The sequence below is a fragment of the Trachypithecus francoisi genome, unplaced genomic scaffold (genome assembly GCF_009764315.1).
Source record: "Trachypithecus francoisi isolate TF-2019V2 unplaced genomic scaffold, Tfra_2.0 Lachesis_group8, whole genome shotgun sequence".
NCBI classification, from domain to species: domain Eukaryota; kingdom Metazoa; phylum Chordata; class Mammalia; order Primates; family Cercopithecidae; genus Trachypithecus; species Trachypithecus francoisi.
The window spans coordinates 69,700,333-69,719,743 of record NW_022681473.1 but is presented as its reverse complement, the minus strand read 5'-3'; the positions used below and the strand labels follow the sequence as shown (position 1 = coordinate 69,719,743).

General features: G+C 45.8%; 1 protein-coding gene across 1 annotated transcript in view; it reads left to right on the top strand.

Moving 5' to 3' along the window:
• TENM4 (teneurin transmembrane protein 4) overlaps positions 1-19,411 on the top strand; it is a 655,906-nt gene that overhangs the window by 511,124 nt on the left and 125,371 nt on the right. Inside the window, exon 14 of the mRNA XM_033204860.1 lies at positions 16,324-16,509. Within this exon, the coding sequence (XP_033060751.1) occupies positions 16,324-16,509 (186 nt within the window). The remainder of the gene's footprint in view (positions 1-16,323; positions 16,510-19,411) is intronic.

Here is a 19,411-nt window from a genome sequence, read left to right as displayed (position 1 = left end):
GATGGTGAAACCCCGTCTCCACTAAAACTACAAAAATTAGCCAGGCGCGATGACGGGCACCTGTAGTCCCAGCTACTCGGGAGGCTGAGGCAGGAGAATTGGTTGAACCTGGATGGCAGAGGTTGCAGTGAGCCAAGATCGTGCCACTGCACTCCAGCCTGGGCAACAGAGTGAGACTCTGTCTCAAAAAAAAAAAAAAAGAAAGAAAAAAGATTTGGCCCATTATATGAGCTCAGTACCTGTTAGCTTTGTTATGATGACGATTAAAACACTCATTGTAGAGCACTTGATATTAACAAAGACATTTGATAATAAGACGTAAGATGAAATCCCTTTCAGAAATATAGATTCTAGTGTTTAAATCTCTAGCCTATAAATGACTAGAAGGGTCCCATGATTGCCACAAGGCCAGGAATTTAAAAGGCAGCTTTAAAAGTATTGTAATAGTAAAAACAATTGGCTTTGTTGAGTGTCCCACAGCACACTAAGATGTTTCACACAGCAACACACACCCTGCGCAACAGCAGCCCTGTGAAGTTGGGATGACAGGTACGGTATTGTCCCCGTTCCTGTGACGAGGCTAGAGGAGTGGCCGTGACTTGCATGAGCCATGCTGGTGAGGGAGGAAACTGGGAGTCAAGGCCTGGCCCCGTGCTGGGGCAGCCAGCCTCCCAGCAGTCCCCACAGGCCGCGTTCCTCCTCAGCTGTCACTGTGCCTCTGGAAACTGGTTTGAAGGAGAATGAGGGCGTTTCGACTGTTCTCTCTCCTCAGCCCCTGCTGTGCAGGAACTGCTGGCCTGGGTTCCAGCCTGCTTCTGCCACATGTTAACCGTGTGACCTTGGCAAGAAACTTCACTTTTCTTGACTTCAGTTTCCTCATCTGAAAAATGGAGATAGTAATAGTACCTACCTCAGCGGGTTATGTAATCATTAAAGTACATCATTTTTCTATGCACGTAGAACAGTGTCTGTCATAGAATAAGCACTTAATGTCTTTCTACCACCTCCCTTCCAAGGGCACTTTCACTGAGTGAAAGCTGTTTTAAAACTACTGAGTTTTTGCAGTGAAGCCAGGCGAGGAATGCTTCTTTGCCTGGGTTCACTAAAGCCAAGAAACTATCTTTCTGTTTAGGGAGTTAACTACAGGGCACAGAACAGACACTGGGCTTTTTGGGGGAAGAGTTGCTCCCCACTCGTTGAATGGCTTCAGCATGTGGCTTAACCCTCTAACCCTTAATTTTCCCTTAGGTAAAACTACTTTATAGAATCATTGTGAGGATTAGGTGAGGAAATATGGGCAAAGTGGTTCTCGTAGTATCTGGCACAGCTCACACCCTGGACAAGTGGTAGCTCTAGTCATCTTGCTTATGCTGCTTGTTGCCTGGCATGGCGGGGCTGGCACAGACACTGCCCAGTCCCTCCCATCAGGAGCTGGAGGCCAAAGGACAAATCCCAAGTGATCCTTGCACCATCAGCATTGGTTCTGGGTTCCTGGGTTGGCAGAGTTGGGCCCCTGCTGCCTGCTGCCTCCCAGGAGGGAACACTGACTATTCCCTGAGATGAGTGTCTTGCTGTTTGGCATCAAGAACAGGATTTAATGAAAGCAGCTTAAATCAACATGCCCTGCACTCAACAACCAGCCCTGTATTGAAATGTGAGCTGACAAGTTCCCCAGCACGTTGGTTAGGTTTGTGGAAACAGTGAAGTCGGATTTTATACAAGTGTTTACTCAGTTCCCTGGCTTCCTGGCAACTTGGCTTCCAGTCTCATCTCAGAAATTCCTCTTTCAATCCAGCCTCATGCATGTGGTCTTCCTTCCTTATAAACCACACGACATAACTGTTGGAACAGATTCTTATGGCCCAGAGGAGCATAGGACATAGATCCCAGTGGGACTTCACTTCCTGAGTCATTTGGGAAGATGATCCTGATCATGGTGGTGGTAGTGATGGTGGGGGAGGTGGCTACTGCTGTTGCTGTTAAACAGATAGAAAAGAGTTGGAGAGGGGGAATGACCGGCCCTAAGTGACTCAGCTTACCAGTGGCAGTTTGAATTAAATCCAGGCCCTTTGTTCCCAAGTCCTCAGCTCTTGCCTCATGCCCCCTTTGTATCCAAAGAGGTGTTCGTGTCGCCAGTCTTATCTTTCTTTCTGACAAGCCATAGGATAGAGTAACAAAGAGCCATCCATTTCTTATATTTAGCATGTACCAGGCACTGAACTAAGTCCTTTACAACCTTATCTTAGTTAAGGTTCATAAGAACCCTGGGAAGGAAGTATTACTAGTATTACCATTTCCAGATGAGGAAACTGAAGCTCAGAAAGATTAAATTACATATCGGTATCCCTTTTCCCCCAACCCTTACTCGATTAATAAGTGGCGGAGTCCAGATTCAAACTAGATCTGGCTCCAAGGTCTCTCCTAAACACTATGTTATATTGACCAATGTATTCTAATCTCTCTCTCTCTCTCTCTTTCTCTTTCTCTCTCTCTCTCACCAAGCTGTGAACTCTGTGAGGTCAAGGCCTATCAGTATCCCTAGCATAGGGCCAAACATGCATTAGGTTGTCGGTGATTATTGCATGAATGACTTAACCAGTGAATAGTCAAACAAAGAAGAAGAGCCCACTGGGAACACAGGGAAGAGAGGGGCTGCAGCCGAAAGCTCTGTCCAGGAAGATACCAGCACACTACACGACAGCGAACCTAATCGCTTCTTTCAGGACTCCACCTCCTTCCCGCCTCCACACAAGCCCCTTCCCTCCCACTCCCCACACAGTGTGCTGGGCTAACACCAAATCTCTGCACTCCTTGTCTGTCACTTCCCAGACCTAGACCATGTTAGTTTCTTGTGCAGTGCCAGCCAGCCAGAAGGCCTCCTGGACAAGAGCTGGCATCATTTCACCTCCTTCAAGCCATCTTCCCCAGAGAGCAGGCCTGCTGGGCTGGATGCCTCATCAACTTTTGCATAAAGGGGGTACACTCAGTAGCACTGCTGAGCAGAACAACTCCTCCCATCTCCCCTTCTGAGTGCTTTAGTTGGCTTTTCACCCTCTTGGCTCAGAGTTGTCTCAGAAAAGGGAAAGAATTTAATCTCTTTGAGATGGTCCTTAGAATTGGAAAGGCTCGCCTTTCTTTCAGAGCTTAATGGCTTTTTTTTTTTTTTTTTGAGACGGAGTCTTGCCCTGTCGCCCGGACTGGAGTGTAGTGGTGCGATCTCAGCTCACTGCAAACTCCTCCTCCCGGGTTCATGCCATTCTCCTGCCTCAGCCTCCCGAGTAGCTGGGTCTACAGGCACCCGCCACCACGCCCGGCTATTTTTTTGTATTTTTAGTAGAAACAGGGTTTCACTGTGCTAGCCAGGATGGTCTCGATCTCCTGACCTTGTGATCTGCCCACCTCGGCCTCCCAAAGTGCTGGGATTACAAGCGTGAGCCACCGTGCCCAGCCAGAGCTTAATGGCTTCTAAAGATTTTAGACTTTGTGGCATTTTCCATTATACCCTTTCAAAAGCCATCCCTTAGACTCATCATTTGCCCCTGTTGGTTCTCCCTCAGGTCTTCCTTCCCCACCCTCACCCCCATAGCCTCTCTCCTCAGCCTTATAAATTTATTCCTCATTTCCACTGCTATATGAGTTCTCTAGTCTTGTCTCCCATAAATGACTTTTATTTGAGAGGGCCCTCTCACTATATTTTATTCCTTAGGGTTGCTGAAGCAGTACATGGCAGAGATTTTGCCTGTAAAATGCTCATGCTGTGGGTTTATGATTCTTATCATTTGATTGCAGTTGCGTTTCATGGAATAACAGGTGGAGATGTTTTAGAGATTCAGTGGCATAGGTTTGGAGGTAACATGTGCAGTCAGCAAGAATTGCATGAAATTTGGAGTAGGACCAGGCTAGATTTTCAAGACTCAGCTTAAGCATAGACTATGGCTAATGACACCTGCCTTGCAGGGTTGTTTTCCAAATCAGACTTAACATGTATATGGTGGCTGCATTCAGTAAGCAGTCAATAAATGAAGTAGTTGTATATAGTTTTAGAATGCATGATTAGATTTAAATTATCCAAACAGTCCTTAGACTCTAACAAATTTAATTCTTAGGACAGTTTATACAATGAAGGTTTGGAGCCAGAAGGCCTGGATATGAATCTGTGTAACCTTAAACAACTCACTTGCTCTCTCAGAGGCGCAGTTTCCTTGCAGTTTCTGAGTCTCTCTACCATCCCCTTTCCCCAGTCCCCAACACTGGTCATTGACACTAGATGAAGAGTTGTTATCTAGATCATTATCTAGATGAAGAGTCAGATAAAAGCTGACACATTTATCCCCAAACAACTAGGTCAGTGGCCCACAGCACAAGGGAGTTAGAGTCAGCCTCCTCTCAGCATGACGAGCTTCCTGAGGTCCTTTCCAGAGAAGAGCACAACCTCTTCAGAGAGAGCACCCCACAATAGCTCCATACCTGCTCCCACACCGACACATTCACTGCATTCATTCACTGAATCTTTCCGGCCTCTCCCATGTGCTGGAAATCCACTGTTTTAGGCACTGAGGATCAGACAGCCCCACAGCCTGGTCAGGAAATGAGACGCCTAATTATTCAGCATGAGCGGAGCTCTGATGGTTGTGTGTATGGTAGGGTTTGGGAGCCAAAAAGCAAAAGCAGTGAACTAGGCCAGTAATGGGATGGGAGAGGAACCGGAGAAGGTTGTCACCAGCCAGAGACTTGGGAGTCAGACCCTGAAAGGGGACTGAAGGGAGGCCCCCTGGTGGCCAAGGAGGAGAGGGCAGCGCAGGCTGAGGGAACAGCATGTGCACAAGTAGAGAGCATGCATGGTTGGCTAGACAGTCACGCTTCATTCCGGCTGGAGATAGGAGCTGCAGGGGTGGGTGGCAGAAAAGAAGGCCAGAGGTAGGCAGGATCCAAACCTCGGAGCCCGCTGAATGCTGCGCCGAAAATCTTGGCTTAAAATAATTGTCAATGCACATTGAAGGTTTCCCTTTCAGACTCCACATCAGGTCTCTCTCTTTGGCTCTCTCACCTCAATCTGGCCTAGATTCTACCTTAACGGAGCCGGACCATCCAGAATTCACACTCAGATCCTCTGAGCTTTCAGTTTAGTCTCTAGTAATCTCCTCCCTTCCCAAAGGGAAAGAGAATCACAAAGCATAAATAGTAACAATAACGACTAGACGGATATGGTGCTGAAAAACCCTGTTATCAAATGAAGTCACAATTGACAGCAAAATAAACTCAATGCTTTCACAAAAATAAGCTTAAAGTAGCAACCGGGTTAAAATAATTAAAGCTCTAAACATAGCAGTTGCATTAGAGCTAAATTCAATTTTATTTACGAGGCAAAATATAATTACATTTAAATTTGAAGGAACAGAATTTAATTCTTATTAATGACAGAAAGACTGAGTGAGATGCTTTAATGCCAGAGAAATTGTCTGATGTTCGTGGATGGGAGAGAAAATTAGATTCAGCATTGAGCATTCTCCACTGTTACAAGTCTCATTTGTGTAGCCGGAATTGTTCCTTCTCTGAAAAGCATTTGCTTCTCAGCCCAGAAAGCACAGCACCGACATCCAATTAAACATCAAAAGGAAACAATCAAGCTAGGCTATTTCTGTATAGGTATGTTATAGGAGGGGAAACTCAAGGTTAGAATTTCTCCAGAGGAATAATAGCCATTGAAACTTGACATTTCCTGTACCCCTTCCCAACAGCGAGTGATAGCCTAAAATCAAAGTTCAGAATAATAAATATCAAGGAGATTGACACTGGCATAGAGAGGAAGGGTAGTGTCAGAGGGAGGCATGGAAGAGCCTACCAGTTGCCTGGGAGGTAGTGTGGAGGTTTAGACACAAAGAGATGGTCAGCCAGGAAAGAGTTCCTAACATTTAATCAAAGACTGGAAAATTGGGCCCAGACAAGCATGCTGCTAAATACTGCCAGAGTTAAAGGTTGATAAACCAAGAGCTGGCAGATTTGTAATTTAGTAGAATTTCCCCTGACAGCCCTGGAACATTTTCTGTCAGAATTGGATCTCTTCAGTATGCAAATATAAGCCCTCCTGAAATTGGGCTTCAGAATGAAGTTTTTATTTGGATGCCCAAGCTGATATCTTGTACAAAATCTCTAGTTGTCTTCCTGAATCAATCTGCTGTTATTGTAACTTGTAATCTAAAAAAACCTGTTCTTTCAATGGAAATTTTATATTTTACAGAGCTCCTTCATGTATGTGCTTCATTATTTATTCAAACAGCAAATACATTAACCTCTGACATTGCAGATGGTGTTACTCCCAGGAAACCAGGGTCCGGAGAACTCAGGTGACTTGCTCAAAGACACTCTGAGGAAACGATGATTCACTTCCAGGCTTCTCTGGCTTCAGAGCCCATGTTTATCCCCTGCACAACTCTGCCATTGGTTATTACCAAGGTTTATGCCGAAACTGCCAGTAAATCAGGTATCAGGTTTTGGATAGCACTTCATTTAGTAACACTGCCAGAGGAACCATGTAAATTGGATCATGACTTTGGTGTACTAATATTACTACAAGGGTTTCAGAAAAAGAGTAATTGCTCTCAACCAATGGTCAGGGAAGCTTCTTGGAGGAAGTGGAATTTAAGGTGGTGTTGGAGGTTAGATACGAGTAGGTAGCGATAAAAGGAAGAGGCAAGCAACTTGCAGTAGCCAATTGTAGAAGTCAAAGATTTGCAACATATACTAAGATGGGAGATCAGGACATTTTCTAGGAAAGATGAGTAGCTTGAAGTGGCTTAGCTTAGGATGTTTGTGGCAGTAGTAAGGGGGAAAAGGTGAGGGAAGCCAGCATGAATAATCTTGAAGGAGTTTAGGTTTTTTCTGTCTTCGGGAGCCACTGAGAAGTTTCAGGTGGAGGTGTGACAAGGTCAGGTTTGGTTTTAGAAACCTACTCTATTGTCAGCATACGGTTGGAGGTTCCTGGGGGACAGCCAGGTGGAAGTGTCCAGGAAAGAGTTAGATAGATGAGCTTATGACTCAGTGGAGAAATGAGCCTTTTACAAAAGGTTATTAGGATCAGAGATCGTTGAGAAGAGAGTGTGACATCAGCTGTCTCTTCATTTCACCCAGCTGGGACCTTTTAGTGGGGGTCTGGTTGTGTTCCAGTCCTGGCTGAAAATACACATCCAAGTCACATTATTTGGCTTCCTTGCTCACTAGTTCTTTCCTGACATGTTATCCTTCTGCAAAGTCAGTTCCTATTTGGAGGCCTCCTCCAAGCTAGGTTTGAACTCCTTTAATCAGGAAGCCAGATACTCTCCAATTAAGAGGAGTAGCAGTGGCTTACTGCTTCCTGTGGTAGGTGCTTTGTAAAGACTTGAAAATCTAGTCCTGGGGGAATAGATGTGGAGACCTGCTCTGCACCCACATACTGGAATCTACTTTTCTGCTTGGTTTGAAAGCTCTCCAAGCTCCTTGAATGAGGTGAAAGGCCGTGTGGTTTCCAAGGCTCATTAACTTTCTGCCATCTCGATCCGTGGAACAGAGCCATGGCTTGAAGCAGCTCTGACTCTCTGGTGATGGGGAGGGAAGTTGAAAAGCACAGGAGAGTAGCTTGGGTTTGGCCTCAGTGTCGAAAGGAGACTAATTACTGTAAGGAAGTCAGAGGTTCCTTTCCTGTACCTTCTTCCCCTTCTGGCTTCTTCCTGAAACCTGCACTGAGACTAAAAGCCATCTGTCCAACTTAGGGAGGGAGGGAGACAGTGTGGGTGCCATACTTTCAGAATGCTAATTGGTACAAAATATAGGGAGATCTGGTCTGCGGGAGAAAAAGTTAACTTTTAATTAGCCTACTGTGTGCTGGGCATGGTGACTGGCATTGTGCTCATTTACACACATAGGCAGACTTGAGTTTCTTGTGGATATGAATAATTTCATATAATCTCGTATCCTCAGCCCCTAGGCATATCTGGCACAGAGTAGATGCTCTGTATATTTGTAAATCTGTTTCAAAACTCTGGTAGATAGACATCATTATCACCATTTTATAAATGAGAAAAATAAGGCTCAAAGCGATGCAGTATTTGTTTCACATAGCTAGGAACTAGCAGAGCAGGCAGTTACCTGATTCCAAGCCTCTGCTCTGTGAAAAATCACAGAATCTTGAACAGTTACATGGAGCACTGTGTCCTTTACCACTGGAATCTGGCAATGCAGATACAGTCAGAAGACATGTTTCCTGTGTAAGACTCACGGGGGAATGCAGAGATTAATTTGATGATGGCAAGGTTCGCTAGACAACTCAGGTAGACTAATAACCCTGAGAAAGGAAGATCCACATAAAAGTGCTTTGGGAAGGCAGAAGGTGAAAATCCTTCCAGCGGCCAGGAGGGGACTTCAAGGGGGAGGTGGCACAGGAGCCAGAACTCAAAGCACATTTAGATTTGAACACATGAAGATCACGGTAAAGGAGCCCAGACTATGGAAATGGCATAGGCAGAAGCACAGAAGAGGGCCAAAGAGTGCAGCAACCACCCTCTGGCAGCTACTTGTCCAGCTGCACCCTTACATTGACTATTTCCCAAGGCAGCCAGCAAGTTCCTACTCAAGTACTGACATGCACGTCACTGTGTGGCATAGGATAAGGTACTGCCTAGATAGGCCCTAGTTTTCCCATCTAGAGAATTCTCTTCTAACCATAAAGCCTGCTCCTCTAGTTTTCCTCTTTTTCTCCCTTGACTCTAGTCCACCTAAAGGAAATCTTCTGGCAAGAACCAGGCCACTTCCTGCCCAGTGCCAGCTCTCTCCTGGCTTGATCTCCTTCTTCATTTTCTGCTCTTCCCCTGGACCTTCACTCACAGCTCCCCTGGTCTCTGTGCCTTTATTCCACATCCACCTTGCAAAACCCAGGATCATTTTAATCATTCACCATTTCTGATCTCACAGCTGGGCTTCTGAATGCAACTAAGCCAAATCACATCATGCTCATGATCTTTAGCCTCTCCTGGGCCCTCCCAGCTGCAGTTCTTGTACTTTGTGAGTTCTCGCTCTCATTCGCCAAAGGGGCTCTTTCAAATGTCCACATCTATTCACCAGCACCATGCTCCAGGGAGGTTCCTGCCTCCTACCTCACTGAGAACGCTGAGACCAGTAGCTCAGTGCTGCCCCATTATCTTGCTTGCTCCCCATGCAGCCTGTGTCCCACATGACTCTCTGATCCCTCTACCCAGAGGGTGAAGTACCCCCTATGCCCATCCCTCTGATTGTACTTCAGAAACAGTCCTACCTGTTGAAAGGCACCTCAGTAGAGCATCCCCTTGCTCCCTCCAGTATCTTCAACCCCTTCTTTCCCTGATGCTTTCCACACATAAACATGAAATAGTTGGGACACTTAGATGGCCTGGTGACACACAGCTGGTTAGGTGATTACACATTTGGGTGGATGGACAGATAGTTGGGCTGATGGATGAGCAGACAGATGGATGGAGGATGAACAGACAGATAAACAGACAAACAAAAGGAAAAGTGCTTAATACAGTCAGCACTGGGTTGAGGTAAGAAAAGAAACTCAAACACTAGTTCCAGAGATCTTAGAGTCTAGCTGGGGCTATGATCTAAGATGTAATTAGCAATCAGGGGATACACTCATATGGCATCTGAGGTATTGTCTAAACCTGATTCCACAACTCATAGGCCAAAAAGCATGTGAATCACAGTCACCTTTCATTTCTAGCTCAAGCTGTTTCCTCAACTGTGATATGGGAGTGAAAGCATCATTGCAGGACTATTGTGAGAATTTAATGAGTTAATATTTGTGTTCCAACAACAACGGTTACAGTTCTGGAACATTGAAGGTACTTCATTTTCTTATTTTTGCCTCAAATGCTGACTGTTGGACTCTAAGTATGCCAGAATTTCTGATAAACTCCCCCAGTTATGCAGTAACTCAGATGAGCTAGTGATAAAACAAAAAATCATGGCAGGAATCATTTAAAATTAACCCTCTTTTAAAATTTCTTGAGTTCACTCTTGGAATCTCAGGTCCTCAGCAAAATAGAACCATTGTACTTATCTCTTCTAGTGCTAAATGCAGACTTATGAAAGGACTTCCCAGGAGGTCCCAGGGGGCCAAGACTCTGTTTCCACATGACTGGAATTTTAGAAACAGCTTCATTTGCACCTGTTCCTTGCTTAGCAGGAAGGTGTGCAGATCTTTGGGTGGGGGCCCTTCTACCCCTTACTTGTATCAATTTTGAGCATCTTTCCAAGTAGAAGAAATTTTATGGGAAAATTATGCATAAATCTCTCCCTTTAGGAGAAAGGCACAGATTCCCCTACTAGCTATTTTAATGAACAGGATTGTAAAGTAAGTCCAGACAAATTAAAACGTAGCTGCGATAGGTCCCAGGCTTCATCTGGGCTTGCAAGGGGATTAACATCTAATGAGAGGAGCCTGGGGCAGCTTTTCCTGTACATATACATTTTTTGGCTTAATTAACCAAGAGCCTTTTCCCTACCCTTTTGCCTCTTCTTCGTGTGTTCACCCCCTTCCACATCATAGAAAGAGAACAGGTATGACTTGGGCATTAGCATGAAGAAGATGTATCTGTGGGTGTAAGGACCAAGGCATTGTTTTAAATTACAGAGTTCACACACAGAGATTGGAGAAAATGAGTTTCTAAGAAGCTTAGGCACAAAGGACACTGAGCCTCTACGTGAATATATTTAACGAAATAACTTGTATACGACATGGCACTGAGATAGAGTCACATCAACTGACATACACCTCTTCCATTGAAGCTTTTTTCATTCATCTATTCTTTCAGCAAACATTTGTTGAAAGCCGTGCTGGGCCACACCTGGTGCTAGTGCCAGGGAACCACATTGGACCTTCCCATCAAGTGGACTTCCAATCTAGAGAGAAGACAGTGCATGGGTGAGGCAGGGAAGAGGTGGGGTAGGGAAAGGGTGGTCCTATAGGTTTGACTTACTATAGGGGAAGAGCTCACGTGTGGCTAGGTTCATCTCCAAGGGCCTGTACAGTTCAGTCAAGAACTCTGTGAGCTTGGAACAGGAATTTTAGGACAGTTGGAGATTTTCCCTTGATCTTGAGAGGAAGTCCAGGCTACAAATACAAATGCCTTCTACCTTGGTTTTGATACTCTTGGCTGATGATGCCATGCTAGGTGACCAGAGGAAGGACATGCTTTTCTACTAGTAGCCCCAAAGTTTGAGACTACTACTAGAAAAGCAAACGTTTCATTCTTCAGGAACACGTTCCTCTGCTGGGTGACTTGGAGCTGTGCTGATGGAATCATCTTAGGTCCTCATCAGTCATATACACAGCATAGTGTACATACAGCTTTTAATGTAAACTATTTCCTTCAGTTGTCACCACTCATGCTAGAGGGAGACTATTATTACTCTCCTCATTTTAGGGGTAAAGAATTATGTCTCAGAGAGATTAAGTTCCCCAAGGACCCACAGCTAGGAAATTGGGGAGTCAAGTCTACCCTATGCTGTGTACTCCTAGTACTTCAAAAGATTCCTCCCAGTCCCCAGCCCTCCAACATTAATTCAGAAAGCTCTGATGTTGGTCATGTGAAAGCCAACTAGCATTTCTCAAACCCTCCCTTGTTATTGGGTATGTTGTGAAAGTCAGAATTCACATGTGATCTTCTAAGTTTAGTCTATTGTACTTGCCACTACATTTCATTTCCCTTGTTATAAAAATGTGTGTCTTTATGATATCTTGAATATGTGCCAGGCACTATGTTAGAAGCTATACTTTCATTCATGCTAAATTGATTTAGGTTATATCTGTCTGCCATGCTAGAATGTAAACTCTTTGAGGTCAGGAAAAAATTCATGCCTGTCATAATCACTATGGGATCTCCAGTGCCCACTGTGGGACTTGCACACAGGGAGCATCCAAATGAAAGTAATTCCTATAGCAACCCTCCAAAGTATAGTAGTTGATGTCATTCCCATTTTACATAAGGGAACCTGTGACTAGGAGAGGAGCCATAACCTACATTTCACAAAGGACCACTTACGTTATGTAAAAGACATATGAGCTGTCAAATTATATCTGCTTTAATGTCAAAGCAGAATCTGAGAAGGAAAAATAAAACCGTTCCTTTTGTTTCAAGGTATTTGAAAAAAAGAAACTATAGGGACCATGACTTGAGGCCAAATGATAAAGTAGCATCACAGGTTTCTACTCTCATCTTGAGTCTGTGGGTCTCTCCACTCAGTCAGATGGGCCTATCTGCAGAGAACCCGAGCGCTCCTAGGCTGTGTTACCATCAGTTAGCACCCCATAAACATCGAGGTCGCCCTGCTCAGGCCCCTTCCATTAAAATGTGTAAGAGCTCACAACTCAGCTTGTAAAGGGCTGGTGGAGGGGTGCCAGTCACCAGGCCACTTTAACTTCATGCCAGGAGAGCATGTCTAGTGTAAACTGGCAAGGAAGTGGAGTGTTTGGATGGACAGAGCCGTAGTCTCCAGGTGGGAAGGGTAAGACTAAGTGCCTGGGAAACTCTGTGTAGTGGATCTCATTTCATCTCACATATATCAGGGTCTGACTTGGATATAACAAAGGATAAGCAGGGCCAGAAGTGGCAGGATGTGGGGATCTGCTGGAAAAGCTGAGAGTTTCCCTCAAGCGGAAGCCCACCCTTGACAGGTCTGCATTCCTTGCCTGTTCTGAGGCTTCGTTTCCTTATCTGTAAAATGCTTACCTTGAAGTACTGTTCCAAGGGTTGTCAAAACAATGAAAGACACTAGAGGATCACATGCCCTTGTAGAATGTCCTCATACTATCTGGCCTCAGTATCCACACCACTAAGAAGGATAATAGCCAGGCATTCTCACAGCCTTGTTGTGGTAGTTCAATGAGAAATTGTCCATGAAGAGTGCTTTGCAAACTGTACACCTTGATGTGAGCATTAGTTAAACAAAAAGTGGTTTTCCCACATATTACCTCATTTGATCTAACACCAACCCTGTGAAACTGGTGAAGTGGGAATTATTAACCCCATTTTACAGAAATGGAAAGCAAGTTTCAATGAATTGCGTAATTGGCAGCTTGCAGATTGCCCAGCCAGTAAGTGGCAAAGCCATGGGTAGATCAGACCTATCTGATCCTAAGTTCCGTGTTCTTTAATTCATTGTACATAGCAAAAAGGTGCAGGCATGAGTCATAGCTGTAGGTTATTTGGATAATCTTTTGAATGCCAGTATTAGTTTGTGCTTTATCTGGACTGTGATCTCCTGGGGGGCAGAGATTATATCTTATTGACCTCTGTATTTCTAGCACCAGGTACAGTCTCTGGCATATAGGAGGCATGTGTGGATATTATTAGAAGAATGTATGAATTGTATGAATTTATCAATACCTACTATATATAAGGCAGGAAGAAGCCTCTGAAGTGGTTGCCCTCATCATCACCACTTTGCAGAGGAAGAAAAGGAAGCTTATAGCTATTGAGTAGGTCGTAGAGCTAGCAGAACTGAGATCTGGAATCACATCTGATTCCAAGTCTTACCGTCTTTCGTCCATACTGTCTCCAGGTGACTTAACAAAGCAATGAAGTACGTTTTAGCTAAGACGTGAAGTCTGGAAGTTGATTGTGGGGAAAAGCCTGCCTCTGCTCTTTGTCCCCGATGGGCTCCATGTTCTCTGCTGCCTGAAAACACCATGGCTCTGGCCCCAGCAGCCTGTCCCTCTCCTGGCTCACACCTCAGTGAATAGTATGCTTTCTGCTGTTTACTTTCACACCATAAACCACCACCTGGAAAAAGTGCTGAGTAAACTCAAACAAATACTAAGCTGATTTTTCATCTCTCCCAGGGCCCTCAAGGGAAAGTTCCAGCCCTGACCCCAGGCTCAGCCTCCAGAGTCACCAGGAAGTCATTGTCCTTTCAATGTTGTGCAGAAGAAATGGGAATTACAGAGACAGGACCTAGGAAGTCCTGGGGCCTGGAGATTGTCATTCTTTATCTTGAGGCAAGACCAAGTGTTGTCTATGTGAGCAAGAAAGAAAAAGAGCTTAAACAACATCCTAGGAGGCTGCTTGACATACCTCCACAGCCCTGTCCTCACACACGACCGTCTCATACAGGCAGGTCGCTAGAAAGAAACAGACAGGTGGGCCTGGCTGGACTTTTCAGCCAGGCTAAGTGGGGTGTGGTGAATGAATGTTTACCATTCTCAGGCACCTATAGCCTCAGGCATACCATGATTCATCCATCATCCAACGAACCTTAATAAGAGGTCTATTCTATACCAGGATCTGTGCTTGGTACCAGGGATAGAGGTGATCAAAGGAACTAGACCAGCCTTGGGTTCCTAGTCTGATGATAAGACAGACACAGAAACAGAAAACCACTCTACCATGTAAAAATGGGAAGGAAAGAAACAAGTAATAACCCACAGGGTGAATTACAGGAGATTTCTCAGAGGAGGGGGTACTTTTCAGCCAGATCTTGGGGGTGGATTACACTGTCTAACAGTGAGGGTGCTCTGTGATAGAATCCCACGTTCTTACAGCCTGAAGGGATCTTAGGTACCATTAGGTTCCAGTGCAATAGACGAGGAAACTGACACCCAGAAGAGAGGAAGTGACCTCCCCAAAGCCACACAGTAGATCAGTGGCTGAGGAGGCATAGATCTTACAAACCTCCTAGACTCCCTGTCTAAAGTTCACTGTGCTGACCTCAATTCAAGAAACCTTTCTTGGGTTGCTTGATCTTTGTCGTGCCTTTTTGTCATCCACTTCACCGGGTGCTCTCCAGAGCCCAGTTAGGTCAGCAAAGGGCTGCTGCAAGGTGGCATCATGCAGCTCACACTCTCCAGATAAGGAACTATCTGACCGGATCAGGAACTCTCCAGACAGGAACTGTAGCTCAGTGAAGTCAAGGGACCTGCCCCAGGTCACACAGCTCAGAAGCTCCTGAGCCTGGCATAGAACCCAAGTCCCTGGCTCCAGGTCAGAGATATCCCTTCCCACTTTTCAGCTGAGGAATCTGATGTGTTACTGCAAATAATAAGTACCTCCCTTTTGAGGTAATGTGCTTGGCAGGATGTCTGGCACAGGAACACAACGTACATGGTAACTCTTACTATTTTTTAAATTCTCAAACATTTTATTCATTGTCTTGTAGGTTGGTAGGAAGGTCTGAGCCCCTGAGACCTAATTTTGTTTTCTTTTCTTTTTCAAAGTAGCTAAGATATTAGCAGCTTCTAAACCAAGCGTGCAGCTTGGAAGGGAATGAGCAAATACACCTTGACAGAGGTGCCAGCTAATTTAGTTTGAAAGAAATGAAAAGGGTTGAGATTTTCATGTGAATTTGAAGCATGTTGGGCCACGAGGCATGAGAATCAAGTCAGTCTCTCTCCATCAGAGCCCTGGCAGAGAGCTTCAGTGAACGTGGTTGCTCAACCTGTTTCCTAAAGAGCAGTTGTATTTTGGAAGACTTTACCACCTCCGCCTGCAGTAAGCATGAAGCTGTTGCTGGCCTGGAGCCTGAGGGGCTTGTGAATCGGGCCCTGTGTGTTTTGCACCATCTCACAGATGGACCTTTGTGAAGGGTGGGCAGCTCCACTCTGGCTATGAAGGGCCCCCCTCCAAACTGTTTGCTTTGGATCTGAAACCCCATTTAAATGGTTCTTGGAGTTGGGGTGAGGAAGCAGGAAGCTGAAAGAGAATAAACCCAGCAGAAGTACAGAACAAACTGTAGGTTTTGGACAACAACCCAGAGAATACTCACGGGGTTGGGGTTCAGCCTCCCTCCCGCACCCCAACCTCAATCAGAGTCCAGGCAGTCATGAAATGCAGGCCGCAGAACTCATCACGTGCCCAGCCAGACCACAAGCACTTCATTTGGTGACGGGGTCTCATCCTTACTTTGTTTTCACACATAACCGGTTTTTAATTACATTTGACTTTTCCTGACATCTGTTCAGAAGGCCAGTCCCCTTTGGAATGGGCAAGCACAAAGGCAGGGACAGGCTGGCAAGAGGGAGAAGCAAATTGAGCAGAGCCCTACAATCCCTCCTCTTTTGGTAGGGAAACAGGCACAGGACAGGTTCTGCCCAGAGAATTGTTCTCATCGGAGGGTCATTGTCCACGGAGATTAGTCTCCCGAACCTCTGGAATCCCAATCTGTCACAGAAGCCCAGGTATGTAGCCAAGTGTGACTTTGGTTTCCAATAATAACTTGTTCAATACTTGTTTTTCTCTCTCCTCCCTCCCCTGCCCCTCTGGCCACTGCCTCCCCTCCTGGCCCTGGTGTCCTCCCTCCTTCTGCTCCTCCCCACAGAGATCTGTGCTGCCGACTGTGGCGGCCACGGCGTGTGCGTAGGGGGCACCTGCCGCTGCGAGGATGGCTGGATGGGGGCAGCCTGCGACCAGCGGGCCTGCCACCCTCGCTGTGCGGAGCATGGGACCTGCCGCGACGGCAAGTGCGAGTGCAGCCCTGGCTGGAATGGCGAACACTGCACCATCGGTATGGCGGGCCGAGGCCCCCGGGTACCTTCTCTGGTCTGCAGGACACCTTTGTCTGTCGGGGCATTTCAGGGCCAGCCTGGGCCCTCATCGCATGTGGGGATGGGGAAGAAAGTCCTTTCATCTGGAGGCATTACGACTGGCATTTCCTAGCCATCGGTTAGATTTAAACTCACAATTTGGACAATTTGGTGTTTTAAACCTTATTACTCCCAATTTCCATTTCCCAGGTCCTGGTTAGCTGGTTAACACACCTTGCTCTTTAGCTCTTTCCAGGCTAAATGCCGTGTGGCTCTGTGTCAGGGAGCTCTGTGTTCAGGAATTAGGCAGATGAGCACTTCTTAGCAGCTATGGGCAAGGCCCGTCAACACTCTGGAGCCTCAGTTTCATCACTTGTAAGATAGGGATAATAATACATGTGAAGACCTTAGCAAAGGCTGGCATGCAGTGGAGTGCCCAATACATGCAGCCATTATTATCCAATGCATTATCTTGCTGGGATGGCTGGGGCTTAGTTCTGAGCCCTCCATGCCCACTGGGCTCCTAGGTCAGAATTCCCCAAGAGGTCTGGAATCCTGGGGAGAGCTCCCCACAGGCCCTGAGGCCACATCTGGAGTCCCTTAGGCCTGGGATCTTCCCCCATCCTCAGTTTCCATCCTGTCTGCATTTGTCTCCTTTCCCCTCCCTTGGGGGCTCCTCGGCACCAGCTCCTGCTGAAGCAGCTCTGAAAACAAGCTGATCACTTCGTTCCCTTCTTTCTGCCTTTCCTGCTGGTTTTGTTGATTTTAAACTCAGCCAGACGTTTTGCTTGGTTTATTATCCTGGAATGAGCACTCACCAAAAGCTCTTTATTGAATCAACTGGTTTGTGTATATATGTGTGCTTTAACTTCTTCCCCTTCTGTTTTTGTTTTTTTTTTTTTGTTCTTTTTTTTTTAACTGAAGGGTCTGTGATCAGATGGTGAGCACATGGCTTTAGAAGGCAGGATTCCAGGTGCCTTTCTGGCTCAGAAAGTGACCTCTTGGGTCTTAGAGAAACTGGAAGACAAGCCCCACAGCTTTGGAGAGACAAAGGAATTTTGAGCAAACAGAGCTACCTCTTACCCCTTGAGGGTTTTTTCTAGTCTTCATTGTTTTTGTTTTGAAGCCTAACATTAGTTTATATCCTTGGTCCCTGCCCCTGAAACATCCCTGGTTTTGGTCATGGAACACCTTACATTTATTAATATTAATAATAATAATGGCTTCTGATTTTTAAGTATTCACAACATGCCGAGAGCTGTGCTAAGAACTTTAGCTGCATTATTTTATCCTCCTTACAATTACCCTGTGAAGCAGTATGTATTATTTCCTCATTTTCGAGGATCTGAGGCTTAAGGTCACAGAACTTCAAAGAGGTAGAACAGGAATTTGACACTTGATTTTTCCTTACCAGCTGCTTGCTCTGCAGCCCTTGCATGACAAAGTCCAGGTTTTCTACTGAGGCACCTGCTCCTGTCCTTCCTGGAGACTGTGCCGTGTTGTGGCAGTTGCACTCGGAGTCCGTCACCTAATCTGCCCGGCCCCCACCCTCAACAGAGCCACTCCATCACGATGGCAGCCACTGCGGCAGCCATTGCAGGTTGTGCTGCGTCATCTTACTGTGTGCTCCTTAATGGCTATTTTATGTCGGTGTCATCCTCCCTTACAATTGTCCTGGAAACTCCTTAGTGAGAAGTGGCCCTGGTCATCCAAGGGGCCCTCTTCTTTAAACTCTGCTTTCCCCTCACTTTCCCTTTTCTGCATGACTGAGGATGAACTAAGCTTTCAGCCTCCCAGCCCAAAAGAAAGCCCACACCTATCTTAAAAAAAAAAAAAAAAATAAGGCCAGGTGCAGTGGCTCACACCTGTAATCCCAGCACTTTGGGAGGCCCAGGTGGGTGGATCACGAAGTCAGGAGATCGAGACCATCCTGGCTAACACGGTGAAACCCAATCTCTACTAAAAATACAAAAAATTAGCCGAGCGTGGTGGCGGGCGCCTGTAATCCCAGCTACTCAGGAGGCTGAGGCAGGAGAATGGTGTGAACCCGGGAGGCGGAGCTTGTAGTGAGCCGAGATCGTGCCACTGCACTCCAGCCTGGGGGACACAGCGAGACCCCGTCTCAAAAAGAAACAAAAAACAAAAACAAAAAACAGAGCCCAGAGAGGGCCCATTCTGTTTGCTGTCTCCTACTTACAGAGTCCTCAGCTCATCTTACCAAACTCCAAAACATTTGCAAATATTGGACAAAAATGTTATAAGATAAATGCATCTCATCTTAGGGAACCTCTCCCTTCATCTAGTCACACATGACTTATGTCAGGGCTTGTGGGCAGGCTGTTTTACAGGCAGTGTTTTCTGGATATTCATCAGTCTGGCCTTAAAAATGTCCCTTTTATTTTGATGCCAAGAAGTCAAACCATCCACTCCTTCCTCTCCTGTATGCTCTGTTGTCGCTCTTCTAGAAGAGATTCCACCTTGGGGTTGCAGATACCTTTTCCCTCCAGTAAGAAATACATCAAAGTAAATGTGCACAATATAAGAAGAAGGTTGACAGTCCTAAATACCAAAGAAATGTCACAGGACATTGAAGAAGCAATGGACTAGTCATAGTGGCTCAGTTGAAAGGACTTTGGCTGGGAATTCTATTACTACCTCTCATTGTGTGGTGAGCATTTTCTTCGTCCTTGTCTAATTTTCCTGCATGGTAACCTTCTCTCTGTGGGTCTCTGCCTGTGGCCAGCTGCGTCCCCACAAGAAACTCAACACCCTCGTGCTGAAGGAACACTTCAATAACCCTGTAGGATATAAGGGAAGGGGGAGGGGAAGCAATGTAGAGAAACAACGGTGCCATCCTTTTCTTGTTGAAATAGAAATGAGAAG